Source organism: Odocoileus virginianus, chromosome 7 (genome assembly GCF_023699985.2).
Source record: "Odocoileus virginianus isolate 20LAN1187 ecotype Illinois chromosome 7, Ovbor_1.2, whole genome shotgun sequence".
Lineage (NCBI taxonomy): Eukaryota > Metazoa > Chordata > Mammalia > Artiodactyla > Cervidae > Odocoileus > Odocoileus virginianus.
Window position 1 is genome coordinate 21,013,399 of NC_069680.1, and position 18,700 is coordinate 21,032,098.

Sequence of the window (18,700 nt, forward strand, 5' to 3'; positions counted from 1 at the left end):
CATTCATCAAAATAAACAAAAAGAAATCAAAGGAAAATATCTGCATTAGACATGACAAAGCTAAATTAAGTTGTCTTTATTATAAAGTATTTTAACAAATCAGATACTCTTCCCCTTACTCAGTGAACACTAAATATTAATACTGCCACTTCTGTGCCCTCTTGGATTCTTTTAACCTAGTCCTTTCAAATTTTCCCTTTTGGATATATATATGGGGCTTCCCAGGTGGCACTAGTGGTAAAGAACCCAACTGCCAATGCAGGGGACCTAAGAGACATGTGTTCAATCCCTGGCTCAGGAAGATCCCCTGGAGAAGGGCATGGCAACCCACTCCAGTATCCTTGCCTGAAGAATCCCATGGACAGAGGAGCCTGGGGGGCTACAGTTCATAGGGTCGCACAGAGTAGAACATGACTGAAATGACTCAGCACGCATGCACGTGCACGCATGTGTGCGTGGGTGTGAGGGTGTGTGTGTGTGGTGTGTGTGTATTCTGGCTGTATATATCAAAACCCATAAAATGTCAATGCTGTATTTAATCCAGTATGCTCACTTTAAAAACTGTAATCTAAGTGAACAACTCTAAATCAGAAAAAGAAAGCAAAACACATTTAATGCTATGTAGTGCTGGATCACTGGCAAGTTAAAAAAAATGCCTAATAAGAGAAGAGCTAAACTAGAGATGGTAAACAACAAACAATGAAAAAACCAAGCACCACAAACACTATCAAGGTGATCCAATCACCCTCTGTACAGACTTGTATCAAAATGTTCTCAATAATGTCCCTTTTTCTAGCTCAGTTCAAATGGCTTTAAAAAGAGTCTCAGTTCAGTGCCCTGGGGAACCACTAATCCATCAGAGAAGGCAAGGAGTCAAACCAGTCTGACACTTTATGGAACTCCAGGCAATCATTAAAATGAAGATAAAGAAACAATGAAAAGTGTTTGTATTAAATGAAGAAGAGCAAGATGGGATCATGGGAACTATTCCTAGAGAGCTTCTAAAGACTAGATGGAAACACATTTAAATAATAGATGTCACCAGAATCTCCAAGGACTAGGGCCCAGGAATCTACAGTTTAACAAACCTTTTTGGGTGATTCAGATGCATCCATTATATAAAAATCAGCACTACTGTAATGAAAGGAACCTTTACATTTAAAATTCAACTTTTAAAATATTTTAACCTTAGTCTGTCAGGTGAATAAAACTGCTTTAGCAAACTAGGAAGACAATGGGTACTGGCAAGACGAATAAATGTCAAAATAAGTTTAAGAGTATCTCAGAAAATAGCAAGGACAGCAAAAGGTTCGTCTGTGATAAAATTCACCTTTTCAAAAGGACAATTGTCAAATACAGAATTCTCCTCACAAGTAGTACAAATCCTATACAAGAGCTCAAACCTGGATAAAAATAGCATTTGGATAAACATGTATCTACAAGTTTTTTTCTACCCTTAGTGACTAGTTTTATTCTGTGATTTTGTTACTAATGATAAAAGCCAGAGCTGATAAAGCTGCTCACTTTGGAGGCAGAATTTAGAAATCTGTCATATTGTACTTGGATGTCTTCTAAAATAAAAGAAAAAAATCATTCATAATCTAGCACTAAAAGAAAAATTCATTAAATTACTTTCACCACACTTAGCAAAATGAAATTTAAAATTCTATGAAACTAGAAAAAGAAATTCATCAGTTTATTGGACACAGGCAATACTTTTAATTTTATATAAATACTTATTCTGTAGGAATAATATGTTTAAAAATTATGAAGATTAGAGCAAGAACTGATTCCAATTTAAGTAACATTACATTTGAATACTCTAGAAATCACTAACTCTTTAAAGAAGCCTGAGAAAGAAGGTACTTCTGTAGATCACAGTCTACCCGTAATATCACAATTTTTACTTGGTTTCCAATGTGGTAAGCTAAATTCTGCTATTTCTTTTAAATTAAATAAGTAAATTATTCAGATATCAGTCCATTAAAATAACCACTGGACCCAAATGAAAAGCAGTAACAACAGTTAATATTAGCATGCTTATTACATTATCAAGTACTATTATGTTAAGTTCTTTAGATCCTGTTTTATTTCATTCGATCTTCAAGTGACAGAATTTCACAAAAAAATAATTACTGTCAAAAAGGCATCCTTAAGTTTCTAGATTGGCAATTATTTTTCTTTTTATTCTCTTTCTTTCTTAAGTAGCAAGAGTTTATTAAGCAGAGAGAAAGTACACTCTTAAGAAAGTATCAGAGGAGACTGAAAACCAGAAGCAGTCAGAAAACAATTTTCTACCCTGAACTTCAGCAATCTCTGTCCCATGGACATTTTTTAATTGACTAGACCACTGGGATAAGTTTGAGGTTCTGGGTTATAAACAGAAAGATATGTATAAAAGCATCTGGAGAATCCTTTAAATTCCGTGCTTTTATTATAAGAAATATATTAAGATTAACTTACAAACACAGTGATCTTTGATTTTTGGTTCTGCTATTCTATCTCCCTCCTCAAAATAGCCTTGAAATAACTATAATTTTATCAAACTTCTAGATTCCTCGCAATACATCACAGGCCTTACAAGATGGAGCTGTGAATGTGTATGCCTGGGCATACTTGCATTATGACACTGAAGTAAAGGAGAACCTAACAAAAAAAGAGATTCATGCCAGACACAAGATTCAACTGTATCTAAAGTGTCTCCGACAAACTATTTCTTGTATTCTCTAAATTATCTGCTTTTCACTAGTATAGAAAGATTTCCAAGTGAGACCCTGAGTTTACATTTCACAATAATGAATACCTAACTCAACTTTCCTCTGTAACAAACCCAAATACCATTAAGCTTCAGAAAACATAGAAAAACACTATCCTCTGACGAATCAGGCTGGAATTGCCATAAACAAACAAATCTAACCCCTAAACAAAAGATGACTGTTTACCTGGTCTGAGAGTATACAGGCCTTTCACAATATTTGCCATAGTTGAAGGTGTGACCTGAAATGGTGTTGACTGGGCTTCTAAAAGTAAAGCTGAAATAAAGAGAAAATGGGTTATAAAAATTATGCAACTTATTGTCAAGGTTTCACTTTCTATCACCGTTTCTCCCAAAGACTGAAGGATAAACAAGGATAAGAAAAGAACAGCTCAAGAGGGCAAACCAAGTATTTTATACACTGAAGTTCTTCTTTTTCAAAATTAATCCATCACAGTCGAGTTCCATCTACCAAGTAAATATGTGCATGTTGTTGAAACACTGATGGAAATGATTCAATTGACGGAGGTTCTGTAAATAAGCAAAGCTTTATTAAAGCAACAGTACTCATGGTACTTAAGTGAGTGAGCTATAAATACTTCCCATCAAGTTCATGATTTAAAACACATTCGGGGAATGAAAGTTCTCGAACTCCCTCAATCATTTCCCTTTCCCCAAAATCACCATATATTAACTAACAAATACTCATGAAATTTGGTGTAACTTTAGTCTAAGCCAGGCTTGTCAAATTATTAAACTGTTTTTTCTATTCACACCGTTTTAAACTGGAAACGCCACCTCACTTAGTCAACACTCTGTAGTTTCAGACATGCAATGTGTGTTACATCTGAATTCATGTTCTGAAGGCCGGAGGGTCACTGGTTCAAGTTTTTCCTTCTGATTTTATCATCAGCAGATAGCCAGAATTTTGAATGGCATAGATAAATTTAAAGGATAACAAATGCTAGGCATTGCAGAAAAATCACATCTTAAAAAAAAGTAAAGTTTAAAAACTGAAACTCTAAATTTCAGTTTCTTGGAGTCTCTCCTACTCTACTAATTTCAACATGACCCCAAACCCAGACTCTGTCTCTGTTAATTCATCTTCCTACTTTTGGACCAACCATTTGGCTTTCAGTAAGTCTTGAAAGTGAAAGTCGCTCAGTCACATCCGACTCTTTGCAACCCCATGGACTATACAGTCCATGGAATTCTCCAGGCCAGAACAATGGAGTGGGTGGCTTTTTCCTTCTCCAAGAGATCTTCCAATCCAGGGATCGAACCCAGGTCTTCTACATTGCAGGCAGATTCTTTACCAGCTGAGTCACAAGGGAAGCCCAAGAATACTGGAGTGGGTAGCCGAGCCCTTCTCCAAGGTATCTTCCTGACCCAGGAATCGAACCAGGGTCTCCTACATTGCAGGCGCATTCTTTACCAACTGAGCTATCGTCTTATTCCCAACTAATTCTTCAGGTTCAATCACATAGTCATTATGTCATCAAATACATACATTTGCAAATAACCTCTACATAACTATAACTACCTATGTCAAACTTGATAGCTATATAAGGAAATGATAAATTCACATATTAAACATAAAATGAATACAAATTTGGGACGAATTAATTGAAAATAATCACATTCAGTTACAAAAAGATATAACATTTCAATAAAATCCTCTCCACTTAAAATTCTTTGTAGAAAGTCTTTAATTAAAAAGTAAAATTCTCTAGTTGAACTCCCCTTTTAAAACAAAATGGGAATTTGAGGGAGCCGTAGCTTGAGAGAAGGGACAAACATATGTTTAATTCTCATAAGCTTTAACTTTTTTTTAATAAAAATAAGGAAACTGAGAGGATACTGTGCTATTTCAAAAATATTAACACTATCCTTCTAGAATTACCGGTAACAAAATTATGGGCAAATGAATTCCTTAATATTAATAATATTTCCCCCAATGTCAGAGGAAAACAAAAGAGGCAAAGTATCACTCCAGCTATGATAGCACTGTTCAGAGCCCGGCTTCTCCCAGCTCACTGGGTAAACTTCAAGTCAAACTTCAACTCCTCAGTGCCTCACTATAGAATGAGATTTTAACATGTCTTGTGATATGATTCCAAAGATATCAACATTGGGGTTCAGATGCCAGTGCTCACTGATTCAAAAAAGAAAACCTGCTAGTGTCACATCATCCCTCCAAGTTGAAACACTTACGCATTAGGCTGTAAATGTGCTTTTCTGCAACGTGTTCAGTAAACAGCTTTATAAGGTCATCTTTTAAGTCTCTGTTAAGCTTGGTTTCGATGTAAAACTTATTCTGAAATGGAAAACAAGTTATTTTTCAGGGCATCAAATAGAGGGAAATAATTAGTCTAATGAACTGAAGCACTAAAAAATAATTTTAGGAAACAATTCATAAAACATCAATTAAAACATAAAAAACATCAGAAAACAAAAGCTCTGCCACTATTATAGTCTTCCTAGCATGGAGTTTAAAGCACATAAAGACAAAATGCTATAACTCACATAAAAGAACATGGGAAGATACTCAACATTAACTAGACAGGGATGTAATGGACCATATTGTATGACAAGCACTTAATATGCCCTTTCATATGACTACATCATGATCTAAAGGCAATACCAGGAAACACAAGTGATAGGTACACTATTTAAAAGTCCAGGCTTAAAGCAGGCAGTGGGCATGCACTGGTTGACTCCCCTACATTCCACTTTAATGATTAGTTCAAATCATTCAGTTTACAGCATTCCTTCTGGATGGGTAGTCTTTGGTTCAAAGGCAGACAAGTGACCCAAGGTAACCCAATCAGACTAAGGGAAACTGAGTCTTGAGTGAAGAGTACCTTACAGTCATCTTACAACCATGTGGAAAATAAGATGAAACAGTTATGTAAAGCAAAGAGACAAAAAACAAGCTAAGACTTTGATAACACTGCTCAATTACAGATTTAACCAACCCTGGAAACTACTTTATTTCTAGAACTTTATAGCAAGAGACAATACTTTTCTTTCTTTACCTAAATCACTTTGAATCAAGTTTTCTGTTTCTTACAGCCAAAAGCATCCTAATTAAAATGACTGGCAAGTCAAAAAGACTAAACTCATTCGTGTTTAAAAATGCTAACTCCATGTATAGGAGTAGAAAATACAAAGAGGACTATTAACAAGTTGCTCACTGATTCTTTCCATTGTTAACATTTTTTTCCTCTCTGATATTTTTATTTCCCCTAAAATAAAGAAGAAAACACTTGCTAATGAAGAAATATACCTCACACTGCTTTACATCTTGCTTTTTCACCTAATGTTGTAGCTTGAAAAGATTTCCCTTGAAAATAACATACGGACATGTCATTTTTGTATAGTTTTTACTGTAAATATCCTTCATCCATTATTTAAATAGTAGTCCCCCACTGACAACACAGATTTCTCCCAATGACCTGTTTGGTTTTTTTTTCCCCCCAGTAAAGCATATCTTATGGACAATAAATCATTTTGAAGTTTGGTATTACACACAGTAACCTCTAAGCAACAGAATGTAGGATCAACCTAAACAACTCAACCTAACAACAAGAAAGTGGGACAATGGTTTCTAAAGCCTCTTCCATTCAGTAGGAACACAAACATTAAGATCCTGTAACTTTATATATTTAAAACAGGGTGGGGTGGGGTGGGAGTGGAGAACACATCAGCAAAGTTAACAGACTACAGATTCTACCCATGGCATATCCTCCAAGTGAAAAAGATCATTAGAATGAAAGAAAATTTTATTGTTCTACTTTTTATGAAGTTACCTCCTTGGCATTTATTATACACCATGTTTTTAGAAACATGTCTTAACTGTACTTTCTGAAGATAAGAAATTTCATATATAGGAAAGATTTTATTTTCTTATCTTTCTTTATCTTTATTTTCTAAGCACAGTATCTTTCATACGGTAGAAATAAAATAAATGCTAACTGGGTGACTGCAGTTAAGTGATGCCTAATTGACTATTTCAGCAATGGTATTTATGAAGTTTTAAAACAGTGTACACAAGGCTAAATAAGCTTTCTATGTCAACACTATCAAATATTGCTGAAAGGATTAATTTCCATTTCTAATGTAATACTTAGTAAAAGAAAAATAGAATATACTTAACTTTCTGCATCTGTTTGCACTTAGACCAATAAACCAAGGTATGTGGAAAGGGAAAATAGCTCTAACTTACCATATATATGAAAAGAGGCACAATGCTCTGCAATGCTCCCATATATTGTCCAAGAGCTATATTAAATCTTTCAATATAGAGATCTGGAGGGCTGGCCTGTGAAAAACAACATAAATGTGATCATTTTGGGAAACCAGGTACAAAGATCTTCCAGCACAATCTAAAATGCAAACAGAACTCAATCAAAATTCATACTGAAATTCACAATTAGGAAAAGAGAAGGCTTATATCCTGAAGTTTAGTTAAAACTTCTATCTGTATTCCAGTATCTGTTATGCAAGGTTTGATTTAGTTGTCTTTAAAATCTGTGAAACTGTACCACCTTAAAAAGCTTGCTCTGTAAGTAAAAATCTAAATTCATAATTAAGATAAATGATACAATTTTTAAAATACCACTAAACTATAGACATTTACTATGGGAACCAAACTATATCTGGGCTTGGAAAAGGGGGGCTGGAATTCAAGGAAATGGTATATGCTTAATATACTATAAGAAAGGCTGTTGGTATTTTGTAATTACCTTTGGTACAGTAATATTCTGAGTTCTATACTAACTCGGTTGTAAATCACTCCTGTAGCTAACCAACTATAAACTCATCAGCTAGAAAGCAGGACTCAGAGGATCCATACACATCTGCAGCTCTGGACAGCAGTTAAATATAATACATGACTGGCACTTAACTGGTATCAATGATAGTTTTGATGGTTGTAAACCCATCAAAAGACAACACTTCCAATTTCAACGCATGTTATTGAATGTGCCTGCATGCATGCATGCAAGCTATGTGTGTCCCCACATGCAAGTCCTAGTCAGTGAAGCTGTATGCAGAGGCTAAATGAGGTCACAAGAGCCCTGACCCTAAAGAATTAGTGTCCTTATTAGAAAAGACACCCAGGGGTTCATTCTCTTACCTTTCCTCTCCCTTCCCTCCCTCAAAGCATACTCAGAGGAAAGTCCACGTGAGCACACTGCAAGAGGATGGCTGTCTGCAAGCCATGAAAAGAGCTCTCACCAGAAATCAAATCAGCTGGCACCTTAACCGTGGACTTTCCAAGTCTCCAAAATGGTGAGAAATAAATTTCCACTGTTTAAACCACTCAGTCTGCAGTATTTTGTTATGGCAGACCAAACAGACTAAGACACTGTGTTTTACAAAAATGTACCCAGGTTCTATTTCACTTTGTTCTCTGAAGCTAAATTAATTAGGTACCATTTTAACATTGAAGAAACACACAAATGGGCAAGGATTTGCCAAAAATGAGTGTGTTAGGAGACGACAGATCCACGTCTTCCAGTCCTGAACTGAGTCTTGGGCCAAGGAGCTGGGGGAACAGGCATGGCACACAACATCATACAAAGTTGATTCCACAAAAGGGCTGACTGGTAACAAGTCTGATAGGCTGATAACCATATCATACACAGAAAGTCTGACTTTCAAACAAGGCTACAAAGAAACACCACATTGAAAGACTCCTAAATATTAAATACTGAGATTATAAAACCATTTCAGCTAAGCTGCTTTAGAAAATGTCCAAATAGTCCAAAAATATTTTAAAATAAAACTTAACTCTTTTTTTCACTTTTGCTTAGAAAGAAAGAAAGAAAGTGAAGTCGCTCAGTCATGTCCAACTCTTTGCGGCCCTATGGACTATAGCCCACATCAGGCTCCTCCATCCATGGACTTTTTCAGGCAAGAGTACTGGAGTAGATTGCCATTTCTTTTCCAGGGCATCTTCCTGACCCAGGGATCAAACCTGGGTCTCCCTCAATGCAGGCAGACGCTTTACCATCAGAGCCATACTTACTTCTAAGTCATCTCCCATTACTGAGGTCTTACATAGAGGTTTGGTACACACTATTTTAACATTTATTTTTCTTAGTCTACTGCAATACATCCAACATTTTTCCATTTAACTTCTGAGGTAACTGAGGCTCAGAAACAATCACTTGACTGTAGTTCTATTGCTAGTAAGCCCAAGAATTAAGACTCAAACACTGTTCAAACTCAGTCCTTGCATCTGTTTATTCAGTTCAGTCGCGTCCAACTCTTTGCAACCCCATGAATTGCAGCACACCAGGCCTCCCCGTCCATCACCAGCTCCCAGAGTTTACTCAAACCCATGTCTGTCAGGTTGGTGATGACATCCAACCATCTCATCCTCTGTCGTCCCCTTCTCCTCCTGCCCCCAATCCCTCCCAGCATCAGGTCTTTTCCAATGAGTCAACTCTTCTCATCAGGTGACCAAAGTACTGGAGTTTCAGCTTCAACATCAGTCCTTCCAATGAACACCCAGGACTGATCTCCTTTAGGATGAACTGGTTGGATCTCCTTGCAGTCCAAGGGACTCGCAAGAGTCTTCTCCAACACCATAATTCAAAAGCATCAATTTTTCGGCGCTCAGCTTTCTTCACAGTCCAACTCTCACATCCATACATGACCACTGGAAAAACCATAGCCTTGACCAGACGGATCTTTGTTGGCAAAGTAATGTCTCTGCTTTTTAATAGGCTATCTAGGTTGGTCGTAACTTTCCTTCTAAGGAGTAAGCATCTTTTAATCTCAGGCTGCAATCACCATCTGCAGTGACTTTGGAGCCCAAAAAATTAAAGTCTGACACTGTTTCCACTGTCTCCCCATCTACTTCCCATGAAGTGATGGGACCAGATGCCATGATCTTAGTTTTCTGAAGGTTAAGCTTTAAGCCAACTTTTTCACTCTCCTCTTAAACTTTCATCAAGAGGCTTTTTTTTTAGTTCATCTTCACTTTCTGCCATAAGAGTGGTGTCATCTGCATATTTGAGGTTATTGATATTTCTCCCAGCAATCCTGATTCCAGCTTATGCTTCTTCCAGCCCAGCGTTTCTCATGATGTACTCTGCATATAAGTTAAATAAGCAGGGTGACAATATACAGCCTTGACGTACTGCTTTTCCTATTTGGAACCGGTCTGTTGTTCCATGTCTAGTTCTAACTGTTGCTTCCTGACCTGCATACAGGTTTCTCAAGAGGCAGGTCAGGTGGTCCGGTATTCCCATCTCTTTCAGAATTTTCCAGTTTATTGTGATCCACACATCTGCTTATTAGGTAAATGCAAAAGTAATTGTGGTTTAGCATTGTTGAACTTTGCCATTTCCTACTGGAATACATTCTTAAATAAATGTGGTTACATTATACATCATTTTAATGTGCAGTTCTCCTTCTATTTTTTGGCTAATGACTTACTACTTTTTGTGTTTTTCATCTTTATTTCAGACTAGGAAATTATGTTAGACAAAAAGCAAATTTGAGCGATTTTCTTACTCGAGTTCAAATTGGGTTGTAAAGCAGCAGAGACAACTCTCAACATCAACAACAAACGCATTTGTTCTAGGAACTGCTAAAGAACGTACAGTGCAGTGGTGGTTCAAGAAGTTTTGCAAAGGAGACGAGAGCCGTGAAGATGAAGTGTATAGTGACCAGCCATCAGAAGTTGGCAACGACCAACTGAGATCATCATCAAAGCTGATCCTCTTATAACTAACTACACAAGAAGTTGCCAAAGAACTCATCACTGACTATTCTCGTCATTCAGCATTTGAAGTAAATTGGAAAGGTGAAAAAGGTCAATAAGTAGGTGCCTCATAAGCTGACTGCAAACCAAATAAACTGTCGTTCTGAAGTGTCGTCTTCTCCTGTTCTACGCAACAATAAACCATTTCTCAATCTGATTGTGATATGCGATGAAAAGTGGGTTCTATACAACAGGCAACAACCAGCTCAGTGGCTGGACTGAGAAGCTTCAAAGCACTTCCCAAAGCCAAACTTGCACCAAAAAAGGTCATGGTCACTGTTCAGTACTCTGCTGTTGGTCTGATCCACTACAGCTTTCTGAATCCCAGCAAAATCATTACATCTGAAAAGCATGCTCAGCAAATCGATGAGACGCATCGAAAACTGCAACACGTATAGCCAGCACTGGTCAAAAGAACCCAACTCTTCTCCATCACAACGCCCTTCACACAACCCATGCTTCAAACGTTGAACAAACTGGGCTAGGAAACTCTGTCTCATCCTCCATATTCACCTGATCTCTCAACAACCAACCACCACTTCCCAAAACATCTTGACAACTCTTGACAAACATCTTGACAACTCTTGACAAACATCTTGACAACAGGCAAAACGCTTCCACAACCAGCAGGAGACAGAAAATGTTTTTCCAGAGTTCACTGAATCCCAAGGCATGGGTTTTTGTGCTACAAGAATAAACAAATTTACTTCTCATTAGCAAAAGCATGTTGATTGTAATGGTTCCTATTTTGATTAATAAAGATGTGTTTGAGCCTAGCTATATTTCTTGGGCTCCAAAATCACTGCAGATGGTGACTGCAGCCATGAAATCAAAAGACACTTGCCCCTTGGAAGAAAAGCTATGACCAACCTAGACAGCATATTAAAAAGCAGAGACATGACTCTGTGACAAAGGTCCATGTAGTCAAAGCTATGGTTTTTCCAGTAGTCATGCATGGATGTGAGAATTGGAACATAAGTAAAGCTGAGTGCTGAAGAATTGATGGTTTTGAACTGTGGGGTTGGAGAAGACTCTTGAGAGTCCCTTGAATTGCAAGGAGATCCAACCAGTCCATCCTAAAGGAAATCAACCTGAATATTCACTGGAAGGACTGATGCTGAAGCCAAAGTTCCAATACTTTGGCCACTGGATGCGAAGAGCTGACTCACTGGAAAAGACCCTGATGATGGGAAAGACTGAGGGCAGGAGGAGAAGGGGACGACAGAGGGTCAGATGGTGGGATGGCATCACCGACTCGATGGACAAGAGTTTGAGCAAGCTCCAGGAGTTGGTAGTGGGCAGGAAGCCTGACGAACTGTAGTCCATGGGGCCGCAAAGACTGAGTGAGTGAACTGAACTGATAATGATTTAAGATTCACAGTCCAAAACTGCAATTACGCTTGCACCAACCTAATACAATCAATTTTTAGCACCTAGAAATTTATAGAAAAAAATCAGAATTCCAGTTTAAGGCACTATCTTACCTCTGTCCTTTCACATCCTGCTCCTTCTCCCATGCAGCCCAGCACAGCCATCACATGGAGCTACTAACAGCTCCCAAACCACATCCACGTGCTACTTAGGCCTAATTGCTTACACAGTCTACCTCTTCTCACCACACCCTAACCAGACTCACTCTGGCTAACTTTTCCTACTCATTCTTCAGGATCTGTGCCACTTCCTCAAAACTAACTGAGATATATGGCCCTTCAACTGGGCACCACCACACTTCTTTCTCCACTAAGTGGTCTCTGTCACTAAACTTTCAGCCCCTAGAGGGCAAGGTCTGTGTCTTGTCTTTACATCTCCAGTTGCAGACCACAGAACCTGAACATCATAGGTATAGATAAACGTTTTGGTTTTTTTTTTTTTTTTTGCATTTAGTCTTGTTTATATCTAAACCTGTTTAAAGCTAATCTGTGCTGTGTGCTCACCTGGTCACGTTTGACTTTGTGACCCAACGGACTGTAGCCCACCAGGCTCCTCTGTCAATGGAATCTTCTAGGCAAGAATATGGGAGTGGGTTGCCATTTCTTCCTCCAGAAAAATCTAATCTAGCCTTGCTTAAATCTAAATTGCTATTTTACCATTTAACAAGGTTATATGACTATTTATTTATTTAGTCTTTTGAATTTTGATTTCCATACATACAAAAAAAAATACTAATGTGCTACTTCCAAGATATGTTGAAAATCAAAGAAAATAATGTGTAAGTTCTTTGAAAAATGTCAATTATTACACATATACATGCAAATAGTAAACTCCTTTCTGAATTAACAGTCTAATACCTCAGAAAAACTTTTTAACATTATTAAAGGCATGCTTTGTTAACTAAAGAAATTGGGGAAAACGGTTCCACATTATGGGCAAACCTTTCACTATAATGAACAGAATCACATGTAGTATCTTTCTCCAAACTGCATCAAAGAACTCTGGAAATATTTCAGCATTCAAAGAAATAAACTTTGTAAGTATTATATGAAAAAAGAAAATCTGAAGAGTTTTTGCATTAAATAATTTTCTCTTTTCATAAAAGGATATTTAATGTATCCAAAAGTTAAAAGTATGAACAGTGATCAAAAGTCATGCTTAACAGCAGACAGAATAAATAAAATTGAGTTCCTTAGCTATTCTTTTAAAGACTTCCCAAAGCCTCAAAGGTTATGAGTGTTAGAAAGTACTCTTTGTGTTGAATCAAATGTCAAAACATTCAGTTAGTTTTTATATTTCCATATTTCATTTAGCACTTTTTCAAAACCTCTTAAATAACAGACTACAAATTGTAATAGTCTTCTAAAATAAATCCAGTCTCTACTATAAACCTAGAAAATACCTGCTAGTAAAAAAACCAATCAGATTTTTTTCTCCTTAAAACTTAAGTTGAGTATACTTTGGGCCCCACTGGGGAAACTGCTACCTATTTGATTTATATAATTTCACCATCAGTGTATTTGGATTGGACAGTATGTGAAATTTTTTACCTCTAAAATAAGCAAGCTTCATTTTCTTCACTAATAAAATAAGTAAAAGCAAGTCACCAGAAAAATAACCATTACTCCAAACTTGCTCCAACTATCATAACAGACTTACATATTACCTGAAATTTATAATACAACTGGTAGGAATATTTTGATTTATTCTTTTTTAAATGAGCAATGCATTCAACTGGTTTTAAATTCAAGGAAGTTCAAAAGGGTTTAAAAAATTCACCTTTCATTCCTTCCTTACTGAACAAACCAACACTTAATTCCTTTATAACACTTCCAGAAGACTTTTACTTACATACAAGTAAATAAGAGTCCTATTTATAACCAGTGGGAGCTTGGTGTATAATACAGGGAGCTCAACCTGGTGCTCTGTGACAACCTAGAGGGGTGAGAAGGGGTGGGAGGGAAGTTCAGGAGGGAGGGGACACATGTATACCTATGACTGATTCATGCTGATGTAGGACAGAAACCAACCCAACATTGTAAAGCAATTATCTTCCAATTAAAAATAAATTTTTAAAAATCCCACTTACATTCTTTTTCACATAAATGCTAACTTACAATTATACTGGATCTGCGCTTTTCCTAACAATGTATCTTGGAGATTGTTTCCTTCTAGTGGTTCTCAAACATCTGGATGTCAGGAATCCTTTATACTCTTAAAAAGTAATTGAATATTCTAAAAGTATTTATAATGTAGGTTACAGCTATTAATAATTACCATGTTAGAAATTAAAACTGGGTTTTAAAACTATGTATTAACATATTATAAAATAACAATAATAAAAATTGCATTTTAACAATTTTAATGTTAAAATACAGATAAATACTTTATAAACTAAGTTAATATATAAATAACTACATTTTCCCCAAAAAAATTAGTAAGAAGAGTGGTATCACTACAAAACATCAAAAAAATTAATATCACCACCTATCTCATTAGAAAAGTCTTTTTAAGGATTGGGATATTATCAAAGTCATCGTGACAGATACAGTTTTCCAAAATTCTGATTTTCACTTCAACGCTCGAGTTTGAAAACAGCATCAGTTGTTTTTCTTTAGGTGACACAGATCTTTCCTTTTCCAGAAAATGTCCATTAAACAGCAGTCTAAACAACCATGAGGCTTCCCGGGTAGCTCAGACAGTAAAGAATCTGCCTGCATAGCCGGAGACGGGGGTTCAGTTCCTGGGGCAGGAAGATCCCCTGGAGAAGGGAATGGCTACCCACTGCAGTACTCTTGCCTGGAGAGTTCCATGGACAGAGGGGCCTGGTGGGCTACAGTCCACGGGGTCGCAGAGTTGGACATGACTGAGTGTCAAACACTTTATTTCACTTTCACTAAATAACCATAGTTTGTCATTCTTTCAAATAATGTTTTAAAGGGGAAAACACTACCTAAACAGTTGGTTTAGCTCAAAACTCATATAACTACCACAAGTGCTATTTCTCAAAACAATCACTCCTACTTTAGTATACACGGCTTCCCATTTCTTCACAAAGAACATTCTTTTAAGTATATTCAAAGTCACAGTTTAATAAAATTAAGACTTCACTGTTTCATCTTGGATATTAAGTGAAATGCTTCTGTTTTCTGCTATGAGTGTCAAGAAATGAAGATTCAAGCTAAGACAGCAGCAGTTTTACCCACCATTGCTTCTGCACCACCAGACCAAATATCAATATAGTGAAAAGGAAAAATTAGATCTTAGCAGAATTAGAAAAACTCCTGATTTTACAGACCCCCTGAAAAGATTTCAGTGACCCTCAGAGGTCCTCAAACCACTTTTTTTAAAAAATCTATTCTTGTAAGTATGGTGTTTGAATGTACTATTCATTTAATCAGTCACCATTGATAGCTTATTGCTTATCTGTTACTACCACACAAAGTCGAAATTAATTACTTCACACAGATGCTATTCTGTAAATTAGTCTTAAGAAAATTTAAGTTTAAAAAAAAGGTAGAACTAGATAATCAAATATCATATAAAAACAAAATAATTTTTATACTTTTATAGAACAAAGCTGCTAAATATTATATATAAACACATATATTTACTAAGTATATTCCTTAGTTATCTTTAATTTTGAAAGCTAGATAAGAAAGTCTGCTCAGTTACTCTAATTAGATGTATATTAATTTTTAGAACAGCATGACTTGTTTAAATAATTTTACTAGCGAATAGAGGGCTTCTCCTATGGCTCAGCAGGTAAAGAGTCTGCCCTCCAATGCAGGCGACCAGACTTGGGTTCAATGCATGGGTCGGGAAGATACCATGGAGGAGGAAACGGCAACTCAGTCCAGTGTGCCTGCCTGGAGCAGGCCATGGACGGAGAAGCCTCACAGGCTTCAGTCCAAAGGGTCACAGAGTCGAGCACACGAGCACTAGAAGCCAACAGACAAATACACTGCAATCTAGGTCAGTGCTGCCCAACAGAATTTCCTGTGATGATGGAAATGTCCCATATCAGTAATGTCCAATGTGGCAGCCCCTGGCCATGTGTGACTACTAAGCACTTGACATGAATTAAGTAAAACCAAGAAACTGAGTTTTTACATCCTTTTAAGTTATATGTGACTAGTGGCAACCAAACTGGATACTGCAGATATAAAATATAAGTTCCATAACTTCATAATTCTATCCCTCCTAGTCACGCCCTGTCCCCATCCCACCAAAATGAAACATACACACAAATAAAATTTAAGACTATCTGCTTTTATGTTCATAAACAACGTTCAGTTCAGTTCAGTCGCTCAGTTGTGTGCGACACTTTGTGACCCCGTGAACCACATCACACCAGGCCTCCCTGTCGGTCACCAACTCCCGGAGTCCACCCAAACTCATGTCTGTTGAGTCAGTGATGCCATCCAACCATCTCATCCTCTGTCATCCCCTTCTCCTCCTGCCCTCAATCTTTCCCAGCATCAGGGTCTTTTCAAATGAGTCAGCTCTTCACATCCAGTGGCCAAAGTATTGGAGCTTCAGCTTCAGCATCAGTCCCTCCAATGAACACCCAGGACTGATCTCCTTTAGGATGAACTGGTTGGATCTCTTTGCAGTCCAAGGGACTCTCAAGAGTCTTCTCCAACACCATAGCTCAAAAGCATCAATTCTTCTGCACTCAGCTTTCTTTATTGTCCAACTCTCTCATCCATACATGTCCACTGGAAAGATCATAGCCTTGACTAGACAGACCTTTGTTGGCAAAGTAATGTCTCTGCTTTTTAATATGCTGTCTAGGTTGGTCATAACTTTCCTTCCAAGGAGTAAGTATCTTTTAATTTCATGGCTGTAATCACCATCTGCAGTGATTTGGGAGCCCAGAAAAATAAATCAGCCACTGTTACCACTATTTCCCCATCTATTTCCCATGAAGTGATGGGACCAGTTGCCATGATCTTAGTTTCCTGAACGTTGAGCTTTACGCCAACTTTTTCACTCTCCTCCTTCACTTTCATCAAGAGCCTCTTTAGTTCCTTTTCACTTTCTGCCATAAGGGTGGTGTCATCTGCATATCTGAGGTTATTGATATTTCTCCCGGCAATCTTGATTCCAGCTTATGCTTCTTCCAGCCCAGCGTTTCTCATGATGTACTCTGCATATAAGTTAAATAAGCAGGTGACAATATACAGCCTTGATGTACTCCTTTTCCTATTTGGAACCAGTCTGTTGTTCCATGTCCAGTTCTAACTGTTGCTTCCTGACCTGCATACAGGTTTCTCAAGAGGCAGGTCAGGTGGTCTGGTATGCCCATCTCTTTCAGAATTTTCCAGTTTACTGTGATCCACACAGTCAAAGGCTTTGGCATTGTCAATAAAGCAGAAATAGATGTTTTCCTGGAACTGTCTTGCTTTTTCGATGATCCAGCGGATGTTGGCAATTTGATCGCTGGTTTCTCTGCCTTTTCTGAAACCAGCTTGAACATCTGGAAGCTCACAGCTCACTTATTGCTGAAGCCTGGCTTGGAGAATTTTAAGCATTACTTTACTAGCGTGTTGAGATGAGTACAATTGTGCGGTAGTTTGAGCATTCTTTGGCATTGCCTTTCTTTGGGATTGGAATGAAAACTGACCTTTTCCAGTCCTGTGAAATAGCTCAACTGGAATTCCATCACCTCTACTAGCTTTGTTCGTAGTGATGTTTCCTAAGGCCCACTTGACTTCACATTCTTCAAATAAACAGCTTTCGTATGTTACAATTAAATAGGCAGGTAGAAAGGAAGGAAAGGAAGACTCTAATAAACCTAACAAGGCCACTAACACGTTTGTTGGAAGTAATACATATTCATTGAAATTTTTAAAAATCAAAAATGCAATTATAGAAAAATAACCACTACCAAGAATGGTAGATAACTACCATCAACATTTTCTTCTGTTCTTCCGTGTGTGTTTTTACGGAATGATTTTTGTAATCTGGTATTATCACTCAGCTATATATACTCATCAACACCTCCCAGATCAAATATATTTCTACAATGTAATTATAATGACTGTCTGGCCCCACCAGCGTCTACTTCATCACTCCCTCTTCACTAGACACTTAAACCAAGCTCTGCTATTTATATTATCCAGGTATGCATGGTACTCCTACTCCAGACTGGCACTGCAGTGGTGCAAATGTGTTGTGTGTTTTTAGCAACAATACAATCTTACATTTAAACCAAAAGAGCCACTACTCCTAGCTTGAGAGAGTCCGCGTTCAGGAATCAGGATACATTTCCCCAGGCTACCACTCTCCTAAGTACCTGAAGGGTTTATTAATGATGCAGATTCCTTTGCCACACTCTAATCCAAAGTCCAGACTCAGAAACTCTGCAGAAGTGTGAATTTTTAATGAGAACTTCAGGGGATTCTTTTAGACAGCTGGCCCAGCAGCTGTTAAGCACTTAGAAACCTCTACCTTTGACCACTTCAAAGGAAAGGAGGTGCTCTACGGGAAGGAAGTCTAAAGGAACCAAAGGAGGGTGGAACAGTAATTATCCAGCGACACATGGCATTGACTGCATGACACAGGGACACTGCAGCTGCAAACTATACTGAAACCAGTAAAAATATGGTACACTAGCATTTTAACATTAGCGTTAAGACTACAGGTGAATTTTTTTTTTTAACAGCTTCTTGATTATCATCAAATTCAGTGATTATGAAGTTATTAAAGCCTAACAGTGAAGCTCTCAC

The 18,700-nt window shown here is 37.4% G+C and overlaps 1 protein-coding gene across 1 annotated transcript in view; it reads right to left on the reverse strand.

Moving 5' to 3' along the window:
- The window catches only part of CACUL1 (CDK2 associated cullin domain 1), a 69,437-nt gene that overhangs the window by 14,615 nt on the left and 36,122 nt on the right, over positions 1–18,700 (reverse strand). Inside the window, exons 4-6 of the mRNA XM_020895685.2 lie at positions 6,984–7,079; positions 4,970–5,072; positions 2,943–3,032 (exon numbers count right to left, since the gene is read on the reverse strand). Coding sequence (XP_020751344.1) covers positions 2,943–3,032; positions 4,970–5,072; positions 6,984–7,079 — 289 coding nt within the window. The remainder of the gene's footprint in view (positions 1–2,942; positions 3,033–4,969; positions 5,073–6,983; positions 7,080–18,700) is intronic.